Source organism: Salvelinus alpinus, chromosome 1 (assembly GCF_045679555.1).
Source record: "Salvelinus alpinus chromosome 1, SLU_Salpinus.1, whole genome shotgun sequence".
Taxonomy (NCBI): domain Eukaryota; kingdom Metazoa; phylum Chordata; class Actinopteri; order Salmoniformes; family Salmonidae; genus Salvelinus; species Salvelinus alpinus.
In genome coordinates, this window is record NC_092086.1 from 49,061,575 (window position 1) to 49,078,027 (window position 16,453).

Here is a 16,453-nt window from a genome sequence, read left to right on the forward strand (position 1 = left end):
TTATGGTAATGGATTTGTATGTTTTTATTGCAAACTTTGAATACTCCGGCTACTTTCAATACTTTAGGCAGACTGCAGGGGCCACCGACTACAGTACCCATACTGCCTTTCTTTAAATCCAGGGCGAGGGGAGAGGTGAGCGACCCAAACAGGGGTGGTGTGGATCCAATGATGTGTATACGTACCATTTGAGTGGAACAAGCAACAGTGAAGCGTGCGTTTTGATATGTCGGACCCAGCGGCACAGGCCTTGCAACCCCGGCTACATCAAGCTCAGTCTGGTGGGACTGCTGGGTCTAACGCTGCTGCGGTGGGATCTGGATCGGGGAACAGTGACCCAGTCAGACCAGGTCTTAGCCAACAACAGCGGGCGAGTCAGAAAAAAGCCCAAGTCAGATCTTTTCCACGGGCGAAAAAGCTCGAGAAACTCGGCGTCTTCTCCGCTTGCAAGGTAGCTAGCTAGCTAACGTTAGCTATATGGCTAGGCTAGCTAGCATAGCCAACTTCACCAAAACAATGACTAGCTAACTAGCCATTTCCCCTACCTGTATAACAGTCTCAACAAACAGAAACAAAACACCATTGTCATTTGCATTTGGTTTCTAACATGCAATAATAGCCTTCATAAATGTATATGGCGTAGCTAACGTTACTGTCAAGAATATAGTTAGCAACAGCAAGGTTAACCAACTTTGCTAGCTAGGCAGCCAACTAGCATGAGTCTTCTTTATGATGCAAGTGTGGGGCTTCTGATTTACTTTCCTCTTATCTTTAGGCTAGTGACACATGCAAGTGCAATGGCTGGAAGAACCCACAACCGCCGACTGCCACCCGAAGTATGGATTTACAGCAACAAGCGGCCAGCCTTAGCGAGTCCTGCCGCAGCTGCGGGCATGCCCTGGGTAGGCTGCCTTATGACTCAACACTAGTTTGAAGGATAGATACGCTTCATGATCACACTGAACCTAATGTCATCAATACACATCATATATATAGAATGTGTATGCTATTTCATAATAGCAATTATGATAATATCAATTCCACAATGTAGGTTTCAGTCTCATCTCTTTATTGAGTGAGTAGTAAAGTTAACATACTTAGCTATACCCCCTTTAAAGGGGCAATCAGCAGTTGCTACATCCATTTGTGTACTTATAAATTAATGATATGTACCTATTGGTTCTTGAAGAATATAACTTATAAATGCTTAATGAGCTTAGTTCAACTGTCGTACTCCATCAGAACCCAAAATATAAGCTTGTTTGTATTTTATGTTTATTTATTTAACCTTTATTTAACTAGGCCAGTCAGTTAAGAATAAATTCTTATTTACAATGATGGCCTACCAAAAGGCAAAAGGCCTGCAGGGACAGGATTAAAAATAAAAATAAATTAAATAAAAATATAGGACAAAACACACATTACAACACAACACTATATAATGCGAGAACTAAAACAACAACATAGCATGGCAGCAACACATGACAACACAGCATGGTAACAACACAACATGACAACAACATGGCAGCAGCACAACATGGTAGCAGCACAAAACAGGTTACTAACATTATTGGGCACAGACAACAGCACAAAGGGCAAGAAGGTAGAGACAACAATACATCACGCAAAGCAGCCACAACTGTCAGGAAGAGTGTACATGATTGAGTCTTTGAATGAAGAGATTGAGATAAAACTGTCCAGTTTTGAGTGTTTGTTGCAGCTCGTTCCAGTCGCTAGCTGCAGTGAACTGAAAAGACGAGCGACCCAGGGATGTGTGTGCGTTTTGGGGACCTTTAACAGAATGTGACTGGCAGAACGGGTGTTGTACGTGAAGGATGACGGCTGCAGTAGATATGTCAGATAGGGGGGAGTGAGGCCTAAGAGGGTTTTATAAATACGCATCAAACAGTGGGTCTTGTGACAGGTATACAGAGATGACCAGTTTACAGAGGAGTATAGAGTGCAGTGATGTGTCCTATAAGGAGCATTGGTGGCAAATCCGATGGCCGAATGGTAAAGAACATCTAGCCTCTCGAGAGCACCCTTACCTGCCGATCTATGAATTACATCTCCGTAATTTTGCTTGGTTAGGATGGTACACCGAAGGGTTAGTTTGGCAGCTGGGGTGAAAGAGGAGCGATTACGATAGAGGAAATCAAGTCTAGAACTTCATCCTGCAGCTTTGATATGTGCTGAGAGAAGGACAGTGTACTGTCTAGCCATACTCCCAAGTACTTGTATGAGTTGAAACAATGTAAATGTAAAGAAACACTATAGCCTAAAAACATGTGTAAAACTATCATTTTAATATCATGGATGGTCAGTCCTTGCATCCGTAGCTCTGTCTATGAATTTGAGAGTAGTTACATTTCTCCAGCCCCATTCCTCAACTTTTTACCAAAACAGTGGCGGGGGGAGGGGGGGTCCTTTGTCATTGTTTCAACTGCTGATTGACGCTTTAAGAAGCTGATCTGCTATTGAACCCCTCCTGTGCAGCGGCCCATGTGTCCCACCTGGAGAACGTGTCCGAGGAGGAGATCAACAGGCTGCTGGGCATGGTGGTGGATGTGGAAAACCTCTTTATGTCTGTGCACAAGGAGGAGGACACGGACACCAAGCAGGTCTACTTCTACCTCTTCAAGGTATGACATCACTTCCCCCTCCATTCCAACCAGACAGACAAGTGTAGATGGCCATAACCTCTACTTTTCTGGCTTAGCACATATTGACCCTCTCTCTCTGTTCGTCTCTATCCCCCCAGTTGCTGAGAAAATGCATCTTGCAGATGAGTCAGCCGATAGTGGAGGGATCATTGGGGAGTCCCCCCTTTCAGAAGCCCAACATTGAGCAGGTAGTAACAGTCTCCTTTCCTACCTGTTTCTCAAGCTGTTCTTTCCTTCTTCCCCAACAGTAAAATACTTTTTGTACACGTTTGTTTTATTTTGCTCCTCAGGGAGTGTTGAACTTCGTGCAGTACAAATTCAGCCACCTGGCACCCAGAGAGAGGCAGACGATGTTTGAGCTCTCCAAGATGTTCCTCCTGTGCCTCAACTACTGGAAGCTGGAGACTCCCACACAGTTCCGCCAGCGGTCCCAGAAGGATGATGGCACAGCCTACAAAGTGGACTACACCAGGTGTGTGTGTGTGTGTGTGTGTGCGTGCGTGCGTGCGTGCGTGCGTGCGTGCGTGCGTGCGTGCCATGTGTTGTGGAAAATGTTATTTTTTTTTAAAGCAGCGTATTGCATCTCGCTTTTTTGTTATTGTTGTATTGCATCTTGTTTATTTTCTGTTAATGTGGAGGTCTCAATGCAGCCTGCTCCTTTTGTTCCCATCAATAGTGACTCACAACTACTGTAATCTAATCTGTGTCTTGTTTCCCAGGTGGCTATGCTACTGCCATGTCCCCCAGAGTAACGACAGCCTGCCGCGCTATGAGACCACCCAGGTGTTTGGCCGCAGTCTGCTGAAGTCAATCTTCACCGTGACGCGCCGCCAGCTCCTGGAGAAGTTCCGAGTGGAGAAGGACAAGCTCCTACCAGAGAAACGCACACTCATCCTCACACACTTTCCCAAGTACGTGGTGTGCAACCAATCCGTAGTAATCCGCTCGGAATCAAAGTTTATACTTATTGTGTTTCTGCCTCGAGTTACAATCAAACCAAGATTCTGGAGTGAGTGAGATGGACGCTGTGTATCTGTGGCTTGTGACAAAGGGTTTGTGTCCCAGGTTTCTGTCTATGCTAGAGGAGGAGATCTATGGGGAAAACTCTCCCATCTGGGAGGCTGACTTCACCATGCCTGCCTCCGAGGGGGGCCAACTGGGTCACCAGTTAGGTGAGGGGCACCTAAGTTACAACTAAATAAGTGGTTCTCATAAGATCCATAAAGGCACTTATAGGTTGTACAACATGTAATGTATGATTTCCCGCTCTCCATTTTCAATAATTCTGTCTGGTTTCGGGCATTGTCCTGTGTTTCTGATCCTGACAGTGATCAGCCCTGCTGCAGTGTCGGGCTCGCCCTCCTTCTCTAAGGGCATGAACAGTGGCTCTTCGCTAGGCAGTCTGGCGCTGGACTCTGGCGTGGCCGAGCCTGTAACAGGTCAGTAACTCTGGCAACCCCGCCAAGCTAACTTTTGCTTTGTACTGGGTGTGAAGTAATAGCTGACGTTTGTTATTATGTCTTATCTTTTCGTGTGGGAGCTTTTATTTCCCATGCCTCTGTGGGATAGCCTCCGACACAAAAACAGCATCTAAATGAATGGTGCTTATAGTCATGTGTTGTACTGTCTCTCCTCAGGAGAGAAGAGGAAGCTTCCAGAAGTTCTGACCCTGGAGGACGCTAAAAGGATCAGAGTGATGGGAGACATCCCGATGGAGTTGGTCAACGAGGTCATGATGACCGTCACTGACCCGGCTGCCATGTTGGGCCCAGAGGTACGTGCTTCCCAAGACTGAGACGCATCATTCGCCAGTGCAACATGGATATTTATGTTGACTGCGGATATGTTTTATCTAGTCTTAACATCTAAGTATGGAAACTGGATGTTTGTTAGAATTAATATAATAATTGACTGCGTTGATAATTACTCTCTGCTAGACGAGTCTGCTGTCTGCCAATGCTGCTCGTGATGAGACAGCCAGGTTAGAGGAGAGGCGGGGCATCATAGAGTTCCATGTCATAGGGAACTCTCTTTCCCAGAAGTCCAACAAGAAGATTCTGATGTGGCTGGTGGGCTTGCAGAACGTCTTCTCCCACCAGCTGCCTCGCATGCCCAAAGAGTACATCACACGTCTAGTGTTTGACCCGTACGTAGACATTTGAACGGTTTCTCTCACCTGTACCCCGTCTTCAGTGAAGCCTCTTGAAATGACCTTTTTGTGACCCTTTCTCTCCTCTCTCTTGGACCGTTCTCTGTCCAGGAAGCACAAGACTCTGGCCCTAATCAAAGATGGCCGTGTCATCGGAGGGATCTGTTTCAGGATGTTCCCCACCCAGGGCTTCACTGAGATCGTCTTCTGTGCCGTCACATCCAACGAGCAAGTCAAGGTAGGGACGCACCTCTCCTTCACATACAACAGCAACAATACTGAAATCAATTAACTGGGGCAGTTGGACTTACTGGCTTGTTATTGTACTTACGGTATCTGTCAGAGTTTGAATGTATGTTGGACTAAGAGCCCAACATTTTCCCCTGATTGTTTTCCATTGTGGTTTCAGGGCTACGGTACTCACCTGATGAACCACCTAAAGGAGTACCACATCAAGCACAGCATCCTGTACTTCCTCACCTACGCTGATGAGTACGCCATTGGCTACTTCAAGAAGCAGGTATGGTATAGGATGATAGCATGTACCTCCCTCTCTTCCTCACCTCTCCTTTGACCGCTCTCCTCTGGCTCTTTTTGCCATTGCAGGGTTTTTCCAAAGACATCAAAGTGACTAAGAGTCGTTACCTTGGTTACATCAAGGACTACGAGGGGGCTACCCTCATGGAGTGTGAGCTAAATCCCAGAATCCCCTACACAGAGCTCTCTCATATCATCAAGAGGCAGAAAGAGGTGAGAGGACTCTGTAGGAAGTCCTCCCATTGTGGGGGGCACAGGTTGAGGTGAATGTCAGTGGACGGTTATGCATCTCTGGATCTTTCTCCATCTGTTGATGAAAGGACAGTGTTAATGTCCATGTCCCTGTGTTTCCATGACTGGTCAGATCATTAAGATGCTGATTGAGAGGAAGCAGAGCCAGATCAGGAAGGTATACCCAGGACTCACCTGCTTCAAAGAGGGGGTACGGCAGATCCCTGTGGAGAGCATCCCTGGCATCAGTAAGTGGGTGTGGGTCCTTTTAATACCTTGTTCAGGGTATAGACTATTAATATGATGTCATGTCATGTTGTCATGTTTTAATTATTCTCTCTCCCTAGGAGAGACAGGCTGGAAGCCCAGTGCAAAGGAGAAAGTGTAAGCTGAATGTTTGGTCTATCAGGAAATAAAAAAATGATGTGCAGTATTGTCATAAAACAACTGGCAGCCTTTACAATCACACTCACCTGTCATTGAATTGATATACTATTACCTATCCTGTCTTGTAGGAAAGAGTTGAAAGACCCTGACGTGTTGTACAACATGCTGAAGAATCTCCTGGCCCAGGTCAAGGTAAAACACTGACACGCACCGATACAACCCAGTGTTCAACCTTAGAAGTGGTCAGACAGCGGCTGTGTCCCAAATGGCAACCTATTCCCTATATAATCCCTGATCAAAGGCCTCCCGAGTGGCGCAGCGGTCTAAGGCACTGCATCGCAGTGCTAGCTGTGTCACTACAGATCCTACGAACCGGGAGACCCATGAGGCGGTGCACAATTGGCTTCCGGGTTAAGTGAGGGCTTCCGGGTTAAGTGAGCAGTGTGTCAAAAAGCAATGCGGCTTGCGGGGTCGACCTTCGTCCGTACGGGAGTTGCAGCGATAGAACAAGACTGATACTACCAATTGGATACCACGAAATTGGGGAGTTAAAGGGGGTCAAAAAAAAATTGCATCCCTGATCGAAAGTAGTACACTCAGTAGGGAATAGGGGACCATTTGGGATTCAGACTGAAAGTCATAACAACTGTGTGGTTGTGTTCCTCTCCCAGACTCACCCTGATGCCTGGCCCTTCATGGAGCCTGTGAAAAAGACTGAGGCTCCAGACTACTACGAGATCATACGCTTCCCCATTGGTGAGTATATCATCTGCTCATTATTCCCTGGCTTGTTTATATGTCCCAGCCATGATAATTATCTACCTATTTGAACTCATTTTGATATTAAAATAGAAAAAAAGCATTCCATATTTCACCAACTCAATGCGCTTTTAATTGCAAGTCCGTCTGGATATGTCAGTAAACCCGCTGAAGGAATATTTCAACTATAACCTACGTGTCCCCCTCTCCTCTCTCCCTCCTTCCTGTAGATCTGAAGACCATGACGGAGAGGCTGAAGAACAGATACTATGTGACCAAGAAGCTGTTCATAGCAGACCTGCAGCGCGTCATTACCAACTGCCGTGAATACAACCCCCCGGACAGCGAGTACTGCAAGTGTGCCAACACACTGGAGAAGTTCTTCTACTTTAAGCTGAAGGAAGGGGGCTTGATCGAGAAGTGAAGCTCGGGTCACAGGTCACCATGCACAGCGGCCCCACTGCGGAACAGCAGGAAGGAGCGCTCGTGGACACTCACTCACACACACTGTCTTGTGATGACATAGTCAGGGGGTCATTGCTAGCCATATTCCAACCCTTTTTCCCTCGTCTTTTCTTTTAGGTAGCCTTTATTAATGGCAGTGCGTGTTTATGCATGTTATATTTATATTACTGGTGGGTGAAGAGAACTGTGGGGTGTAACAACATTTGGAGGTAATTGGAACGGCTCTATGGGCGAGTTAAGTTTGTTAATGTGTCGAAATGACTCCATCAATCCCTCCCTCCCTCTCTCACTCTCTGTTTTGTCTCCCTCTATCCCTGTCTCACTACCCTCTGTAGTATAGAATCTCTCTGTGTGTTGCTGTCTCATTCTGGTTTCATTCTTGCTCCAAGTGACTCATAGAAGGAGCTGTAACGTATTCCTGTACCAAAACGACTGGTCCCACAGCAGATCATGTCAAACTCTCCACATAGGTAACGTTCAAATTATAGGATGGCATTTTCACGGAATTGTTTCTCAATCGGATAAAATAATGCCCGCTTCGACATTCACACTCACAGCTCCCTCCAGATGGGAGTTGTATTTTTGGTACTGACGTGGAGACGTGAGTAGGCTGGACTTGGGGACCTACGCCGTTGTTGCCTTCCTGTACTGACATACACTTGAAAAGAGGCCAGTAGACTTGGAGGGTAGAAATACAATGTGCCCTTGAGTTAGAAGACGAGACCTGTTCAGACTCGCATTGTCAAAGTTAGGTTGCAGTCACAGATCATGTCCACGTTCCAGGCTGACTACATCGCAGACGCCTGCCACACCTCACAAGGCCCGGATAGGTATTTAGCAATAATTTAACCACATCATGTAACAGGACACGCTAACCATTGGTTGATACAATGCAACAACTGAAATGTAGTCAGCCTGAAGCGTGACCATAGATATCCCTGTCTGACATTGTATTATGTTGGATTTGGCATCATGTGATTGGTCAGTAGAAAAACGTGCAACTCTCCTATACGTTTCATCTTTATGGTTGCCCTCGAATAATGTCCCCACAACTACTGTATGTTGAACTTTATATTTATTTATTATTTCACCTGAACAGTATAATGAAAACCTACCGCTACATTTGAAGATACTTAGGCCTAATGTTAGTGTAGTTGTCAATACTGTTCTTTTCCCATTCACTTCTGGGCCAGTATGGCCATGTCACTGATCTCAAACATGGTTGTTTTTCTTGGGGAAACATCAGAGATGGCGTAGTAGTGTGTCATTGGTGTTTTAATGGTGTTGTCTGATCTGAGGGTATTCTCTGGAATCCCAGACCAAGGGCAACAGCAGGAGCGTTGTTAATGTGGGAGCCAACCCGTCTGCCTAGGGAGGCTACTCTGAGGGTTACTGGCCATCCTTTTGTTTAGGTTTCTGTTCGTCCTAGAAATAACCTGTTTCTGATGGAAGCACAGGATCCAACCACAGTGGTAAACATGACCGTTCGGTTTGTCAGTATTTCGCTGAAAGGCCATAGAGCCCTGTCAATACAGTATGTAGGTGTTGCACAGCACTTACCCTCCCTGCTGGGGTTGTCTCTTCTATGGTGGATATGCATTGTGTTATTATGATAATGGCAGACAAACACACACAAAACAAGTGTCTGGTTTGGTGTTCACTCCATACTCACAAGCAGTATCGCATGATGGAGAACTATAATCTGCATCAATTTCTGTTCTGTTTTTACTGAGATGGCCACGGCTATTCACACAAACCTACTTCTTGGTCATGGTCGGTGTCTGATTGTCTGCCTCTTGAGATGCCTTTGGTTCTCTGCTATTTTGTCAAACGTTTTGGGGGAAATGACTGGTCTGTGCTGGGTGGTTGAGTATTCCACTGAACTGTTGTGTGTGTTTGTACTTGAATCATGACTAGCTTTGAGCAACTAAAGTGATGTCAATGTTTCGTTATTCAGGGTTGTCAGTTATGTATCTCTCAATCTACCTATGTATGCTGCATAAAGATTCTGAAAATACTGTGTGAGTGAAATGTTAAAATATTAGGACTGCTACAGTTTCTTTTAGTTATATGGTTTGAAGAGCTCTTTACTGTAATACTGTTCGTGAAAATAAAGTTTTTATAGTCAAATATTTCTGTGCTTATTATTGTCTTATAAGATGGCAACTAGTTACAGTATACACAGTTGTTTTGTGTTATGTTCCAGTAACCATGCAGTGTTGTTTAGTAGGTGTGACCATAAGGTTTATTCGGGCTGTTTAAATGCCATTCAGACATGCTGTACTTGTGTTTCTCATGGTGTCTTGCAGTTTTGTTTTCCTGATGTCACAACTGGTAAGAATGGGGCCCATTGAGGGCTCTGGGTGCTTTGTCAGGCTAAGAGAAATCTGCAACAGCTTTCTCCTGGACTGCAGATAATTACAGACATACCAGTCCCTCTCAGTACAATACCACTAGATTAACACATCTGCAGTTTGGTAGATTTCGTAACTGATATGGCTCCTTATGTGTATTAATATCCCTACAACTCTTCTAATCTTCCTATAATTCACATCCTTGTGTCACTTATTTTACTTAGACATACTTTGTTGGCCCTCAAGAACTCCCTTGAATAGGACCCCTTCTTCACAAGAGAAGGAAGTGCTTTTGGTTTCATTTTTCTCTTTGGGTGTCAGCGGGGTGGAGCATTATCAGTGAAAACCCCTCTGTACTCAGAACCTGGTCACAACGGACCATGGACATTGTCTGCTGCTGATCCAAAACATAGAGCTGCTTCAGAAACACTTGGTGAGCTGAGTTTGAATATGGCTTGACTTCATCTATAGCTGACTGCCACAAATGGTGGTAGTAGTAAGTTGTAGTACTGTAGGGACATTTGTAGTGTGTATTGCATTTCAGTTTTAAAATAGCCTTGTGGTGCACTGCCTTTAGTCTAATGAATGTTTTTATTTCTAAGGATAAGGAGTTGTGTGTGGACCAATAGACCAGTAGGATGGCAGACCTTAAGCTGTATGAGTACCAGGAGGAGGTGGTTCAGAGGGCTCTCCGGGGGGAGAACGTCATCATCTGGCTGCCCACCGGAGGAGGAAAGACACGGGCTGCTGTGTATGTGGCCAAAAAACATCTGGAGAATAACCCTGGAGCTAAGGTGGTTGTGCTGGTCAACAAGGTAGGTAGGGAGGGGTTACTAGAGCTTTGGGCCTATTTAGCAGATGTTTCAGAGTAACTGGCCAGGTAACTGACCCATCTGTGTAATTGTATCTAGGTAGTCTGACCTTTTATTATAGGTGTGTTGTTAATTCTATACAAAATCAGAAAATAAAGGTTCCACTATTCACGGGGAAACCATGGCTAACTGTTGTTGACATGATGTTTTCCAGGTTCATTTGGTTGACCAACACTACAACAAAGAGTTCAACCCCTACCTGGGTCGGGACTATAGCCTGGTGTCTATCAGTGGGGACTGTGACCAGAAGGACTTCTTTGGCTGCGAGGTCAAGAACTCTGACCTGGTCATCTGTACAGCACAGATACTGGAGAATGCCCTGACCAACCAGGAGGAGGGAAAACATGTCGAGCTCTCACGTGAGTGGCTACTCTGCTGCCTTCCACATATTGAATCATGGTATTGCTGTGAGGTGTGTGTAGTACACACTACTTGTTACTGATTTATTTAGACGTTAGGCTGTTGTAAGATGGCTCCCAGGCTTTGTTCCACTGTGCACAAGTAGCCCTTGGTATCAATCACAATTGACAGACCCGTCATGATAAAGAGTATCTACACCTGACACAGTAAAGCCCTGGAACCTAAGCTAACACACTTAAAAGACTGGTCCATATCTTAGGTCTAAACCATATGTTGAACGAGTATACAGTAAAACCATTGGATTCCATTGAGTTCACAATACCATTGGGTTCCTTTCTCCCAACCATAGAGTTCACTCTGCTGATCATTGATGAGTGCCACCACACTCATAAGGAGGGTGTCTACAATAAGATCATGGGGCGCTACGTGGCCCAGAAGCTGAAGGGGGAGAGGCGGCTGCCGCAGATCCTGGGCCTCACTGCCTCTCCTGGGACAGGGGGAGCCAAGAACATCAAAGGAGCTGTGGAGCATGTGCTGCAGGTCAGTTTCTCTCTCTCCGGTGGTCTTTACATGCTATTTATTCAGCCCCAACTTTCATCCTGAGTAAAAAATCAAACAATGTCCCTCATCGAACCCTTTACATTCACCCTTTACATTTAGCTCATTTCATTATTTATGGCCTTCAGATTTGTGCCAACCTGGACTCAGTGATTGTGTCGTCTAAAGTGTACGCCCCTGAGCTGAAGAAAAAGGTCCCCAGACCCAGGAAAAGGTTTGACATCGTTGACAGAAGACCTCAGGTGAGTTCAATTATGTTCTGTAAACATAGAGCCTTTGAACTTGAGAGCTGTATTGGTTTGAATTCAACAAACTCCTGTTGTTTTGTCTCAGGACCCATTTGGGGATCACCTGAAGTTCATGATGCAGCTAATCCATGACTTCATGGCCTTAGGGCCTGACTTTCCTGTCAGGGAGTTTGGCACGCAGGAGTACGAGGCAGACGTGGTGATTCTGGAGAAGAAGGGTAAATCATCCTCTTAATATGAATTAATGCCACATCATAGAACCTAAGCATAGGAACTATTTTCATGCACCAAATCACACAAGGAACCTTCCTCAGTCAATACCAGAGTTTTGAATACTGCATTAAAACCTATTTTGGATGTGTGTTTCCTGGTGTAGGTGTGACAGACAGGAACAGACTGCTGGCCCAGTGTGCTCTCCACCTGCGTCAGTACAACGACGCCCTGCTCATCAACGACACTGTGCGCATGGTGGATGCCTTTAGGGTCCTTGAGTCCTACTATAGTACCAAGAGCTCCACCGCCATGGATGGAACCGACTTCTTCCTGCTTGGACTCTACCAGGGTGAGAACCTGCAATTCTCTTGGAACAATCTCTCTGACTTTCTCACAAACTGTATGCGTGTGATTCTCTGGAATATTAAGGGTATAGGAAGTTCAACTTCTGAACGTTGATAGTCAGTGTTCTGTTCCTCAATAGAAAACGAGGTGGAGCTGAGGAAACTGTCAGGCGATGCCCGGTTTGAAAACCCTAAAATGGGGAAGCTTCAGAAGACCCTGCTGGAGCAGTTTGACCAGGGTGAGCACTCCAGAGGGATCCTGTTCTCCAAGACCCGTAAAAGCACCCACTGCTTGTATGACTGGGTGTCCAACAACCCAGCACTGCAGCGTGCTGGTATCAGAGCAGCCATTCTGACTGGTGCTGGCAATGGCATCAATTACATGACCCAGGTAACTTGACATTAAACTTGTGGAGGTATAGAAAGGCGGGTTGGAAAGTGCCGAGACCTGTGTCATACCAACAACTGACCTCTGTTTGTGTGTTTCTGTGGGTGCGCTTGTAGAATGAGCAGAAGGACACAATTCACAACTTCCGCCAGGGCTCCCTCAACCTTCTGATCTCCACCAGCGTAGCCGAGGAGGGCCTGGACATCCCAGAATGCAACCTGGTGGTGCGCTATGGGCTGCTGACCAATGAGATCGCACAACAGCAGGCCAGTGGCCGGGCTCGGGCGAGTGACAGCGTTTACTCTGTGGTGGCCCAGGCGGGGGGGCGGGAGGTGCGTCGGGAACTCCTCAATGAATGTCTGGAGGACTTGACTGGCAGGGCCATCGACGAAGTGCAGAGGATGGAGCGCAGGGAGTTCCAAATGAAGGTACGGTGATTCCTCATGGTGGTGAGGCTGGTATCTCTCTTTATGTTCTACCCCTGCATGTCTCTAATCACTTTGGAAAAAAGGACAGACCTACACTCACTCACTTCCCTTTTTTCCAGGATATGCCTTTTGAACCCGGCACCCAAATGTTTTTTGTTACTATAAACTTTTGAGTTGCGAAGGATCATTGAAAAGTGAAAGACTAAAGTTACATACATGGGATGCTTTAGTGAATTTCAGAATGTCTGGAATAGAAAAGGCAGAAATAAAACAATTCAATAAGCATTCGCAGCCAGTCATCCAAAACATAGTCCTATGCAGTCGTTAAATTCCTATAGAAGGCTGAGGATGTGTGTTCCTCATTATCAAATCTTGTTTTCACTTGATTTCTTCTTTCTCTGCCTCCCCTATTAGATCACTGATCTCCAGACAGAAGCATTGTTGACCAGACAGTTGGCAGAGCAGTTGAAGATCAAGAAGAGGAGTCGTTTCAATGCTGCTACGGTGCAGCTCTCGTGTCGAGGCTGTTTTGTGCCCGTGGCCTTCGGTAATGACATTAAAGTCATTGAAAACGCACACCATGTCAACATCAACCCTGGCTTTGAGTAAGTTGTGCTTCTCTAATGTCTTAGACTTATTAGTCCACATTGTAAGGCAAAAAGAGCACATATTTGAAGTGGTTTTGCATCAGTGTGTGTGAGGAGGTAACCTTTGCATGTGTGTTTGTTTTCAGGAGGTACTATAAAACCGGTGGGCAGCCCGCGCTAAAGACTTTCGAGGACTGGGAGCCTGGCCGTGTGATTAGCTGTGCTGCCTGTGGCAAGGTGAGGTTGACCTTTAATCTCTAGCTTTTTATTTTAGGCCGAGGCTGCGGATCCGTAGCCATATATTTTGCCTAGTGGCGCTCACTGATGAGTTGTGGCCACATGAGAGAAAAATGCAGCCATTTGCACAATCATCCTAAAACCTGAGGTGGTGTTTTTTGTCTTACAGTAACGTTATGCTATGCTATTACACTAAGTGTACAAAACATTATGAACACCTGCTCTTTCCGTCACATCGACTGACCAGGTGAATTCAGGTGGAAGTTACAATTCCTTATTGATGTCACTCATTAAATCCACTTCAATCAGTGTAGATGAAAGGGAGGAGACAGGTTAAAGCATGATTTTTAAGCCTTGAGTGTGTGCCATTCAGAGGTGAATGGGCAAGACCAAAGATTTGAAGTGCCTTTGAAGGGGGTATGGTACTAGGTGCCAGGCGCACCGGTTTGCGTGTGTAAAGAACTGCAACGCTGCTGGGCTTTTCACGCTCAACAGTTTCCTGTGTGTATCAAGAATGGTCCACCACCCAAAGGACATCCAGCCAACTTCACATAACTGTGGGAAGCATTGGAGTCAACATGGGCCAGCATCCCTGTGGAACCCTTTCGACACCTTGTAGAGTCCATGCCCCGACGAATTGAGGCTGTTCTGAGGGCAAAAGGGGCTGCAACTCAATATTATGAATGTGTTCCTAATGTTTTGTACACTCAGTGTATATTCAGTTCTGTTATGAACAATACTATCATAATGTGATCTTGCAGACATTGATTCAGCTTTGATATCCCTTTATTAAACGAGCACCATTTGCCAGACTAGCCTGTTCTATACGATTAGAACAGAGACTGTACGTAAGTACAGAATCCTGCACATGCGCAGAAACTTCGGAACCTTTAGCCCCTGGGAAGAAAGGTCCAGGAAAAGTTGGATCAGCAGCCATTCCGTTTATCTTATGGTACTATGATTATTCGATTGTCTTTTAATATGCTTAAATATGGAAATCTACAACAGTATATTTGTTTATATATTTATGTCTGAACAGCAATGGGGAATGGAAATGGTATATAAGAAGATTGCCCTGCTGCCCATTCTGGCCATCGAGAACTTTGCCATGGAGACTCCGGAGGGAAGAAAATTAGCCAAGAAGTGGAAGAACGTTGAGTTTGAAGTGGAGGAGTTTAACTTCACCACATACTGTCATAACAAATTCCCTAAAATGTTCGATTGATACGCTATTACACTGGAAGAAGGACTGTAAACTGGGGTTTTCATGGTGTTTCCACCTCGTACTGTTTTCACCTTTACACTAATCTTCTCTTCCTTTCTCTGTCTGTCTGTCTCTGTTGCTTAGTCTCGACTGCTTTTGTGTTACTTATGCATGATCCTGAAGTGTGTCATAGTCCTATGACAGGGGGAGAGATGCAGTGCCTTGGGTATGGTTGGCCCTGTTAAATCAGGTCTGGCCAGGCCTCCACACTGCTATAGGCAGTGTGACGCTGCAGCGTGCTAAAGCATGTTACACAATGGTCAGGGTTAGAATTAGCGCGTCAGCTTTGTTTATGCCCAAGGTCCTCTCTCCCTCTCTTTCCTGGGTTTCTTCTGCTCCATCGCAGCCAAGCAGAAACATATGAACTTAGCACCCCTGTTCTAACAGGAACTCAAATGATCTGTTTTTCTATTTTTAGCAAAGTAATATCAGCATGGTCCATATCTTGTCATGAATCTGCACTGTCTTTGTTTTAGATTGAACCTGAAACATATACCTTTTGCCTGATACTCTTTGATACTTGATGCTACTTGATCATGTATGAAACATTTTCAAATTGATATTTCAATATATTCCACAGGTGTACTATTTTAATGTGTGTTCACAAGGGTGTACATTTCCTTGCCAAAAACGAATGAAATGATCTACTGTAATTATTATTTTTATTCTTGATAAATAATTTGGCATTATTTGTCTGAACATGTCTATATTGAATGTTATAAATGAAAAATAAAAGAATAATATATAACTACTAGATAATAGAAGTATATAGATTTCACCTTCATTCCTGTCTTCATAAACTCTTCCACAAGATGGCGATCTTTGCCTTCCAATGTCTACTTCCATACCTGCAGTAGAGGGAGCTCATGGTTTTAGATTCCCTCCTTCCCTAATCCGTGCCCTTTAGTTTAGTATGGGGAGATATATTTAGTTTAGTGTGGGGAGAGATATTTAGTTTAGTATGGGGAGAGATATTTAGTTTAGTGTGGGGAGAGATATTTAGTTTAGTGTGGGGAGAGATATTTAGTTTAATATGGGGAGATATATTTAGTTTAGTATGGGGAGAGATATTTAGTTTAGTATGGGGAGAGATATTTAGTTTAGTGTGGGGAGAGATATTTAGTTTAGTATGGGGAGAGATATTTAGTTTAGTATGGGGAGAGATATTTAGTTTAGTGTGGGGAGAGATATTTAGTTTAGTGTGGGGAGAGATATTTAGTTTAGTGTGGGGAGAGATATTTAGTTTAGTATGGGGAGAGATATTTAGTTTAGTATGGGGAGAGATATTTAGTTTAGTATGGGGAGAGATATTTAGTTTAGTGTGGGGAGAGATATTTAGTTTAGTGTGGGGAGAGATATTTAGTTTAGTATGGGGAGAGATATTTAGTTTAGTATGGGGAGAGATATTT

The 16,453-nt window shown here is 44.9% G+C and overlaps 2 protein-coding genes across 2 annotated transcripts; both read left to right on the top strand.

Annotated features, from left to right (window-relative positions):
* The first annotated feature begins 11 nt into the window (after positions 1–11).
* LOC139578662 (histone acetyltransferase KAT2A) lies at positions 12–9,323 on the top strand. The gene is made up of 18 exons (XM_071406584.1): positions 12–451; positions 776–902; positions 2,497–2,642; positions 2,762–2,851; positions 2,954–3,135; positions 3,383–3,574; positions 3,729–3,835; positions 3,992–4,102; positions 4,301–4,437; positions 4,601–4,809; positions 4,924–5,050; positions 5,222–5,332; positions 5,419–5,562; positions 5,714–5,828; positions 5,928–5,964; positions 6,096–6,159; positions 6,639–6,723; positions 6,957–9,323. Exons 1-18 carry the CDS (start codon positions 227–229, stop codon positions 7,148–7,150), a joined length of 2,403 nt encoding a protein of 800 aa, XP_071262685.1. The 5' UTR covers positions 12–226; the 3' UTR covers positions 7,151–9,323.
* Positions 9,324–9,860: 537 nt separating this feature from the next.
* Positions 9,861–15,800, top strand: LOC139578677 (ATP-dependent RNA helicase DHX58-like). Its single transcript, XM_071406609.1, has 12 exons — positions 9,861–9,978; positions 10,148–10,360; positions 10,572–10,776; positions 11,127–11,317; positions 11,464–11,577; positions 11,669–11,801; positions 11,960–12,145; positions 12,281–12,531; positions 12,645–12,956; positions 13,371–13,561; positions 13,690–13,780; positions 14,820–15,800. Exons 2-12 carry the CDS (start codon positions 10,184–10,186, stop codon positions 15,003–15,005), a joined length of 2,037 nt encoding a protein of 678 aa, XP_071262710.1. The 5' UTR covers positions 9,861–9,978; positions 10,148–10,183; the 3' UTR covers positions 15,006–15,800.
* Positions 15,801–16,453: the final 653 nt, after the last annotated feature.

What these genes read in the sequence shown, in the direction of transcription:
- LOC139578677 (XM_071406609.1), top strand. Translation starts at nt 10,184, where the DNA reads ATGGCAGACCTTAAGCTGTATGAGTACCAGGAGGAGGTGGTTCAGAGG. An exon ending in AAAACATGTCGAGCTCTCAC is followed by an intron (nt 10,777 to 11,126) that starts GTGAGTGGCTAC and finishes TCCCAACCATAG; the next exon opens with AGTTCACTCTGCTGATCATT. An exon ending in GCATCAATTACATGACCCAG is followed by an intron (nt 12,532 to 12,644) that starts GTAACTTGACAT and finishes GTGCGCTTGTAG; the next exon opens with AATGAGCAGAAGGACACAAT.
- LOC139578662 (XM_071406584.1), top strand. Translation starts at nt 227, where the DNA reads ATGTCGGACCCAGCGGCACAGGCCTTGCAACCCCGGCTACATCAAGCT. An exon ending in CCAACTGGGTCACCAGTTAG is followed by an intron (nt 3,836 to 3,991) that starts GTGAGGGGCACC and finishes TGATCCTGACAG; the next exon opens with TGATCAGCCCTGCTGCAGTG. An exon ending in TCATCAAGAGGCAGAAAGAG is followed by an intron (nt 5,563 to 5,713) that starts GTGAGAGGACTC and finishes ATGACTGGTCAG; the next exon opens with ATCATTAAGATGCTGATTGA.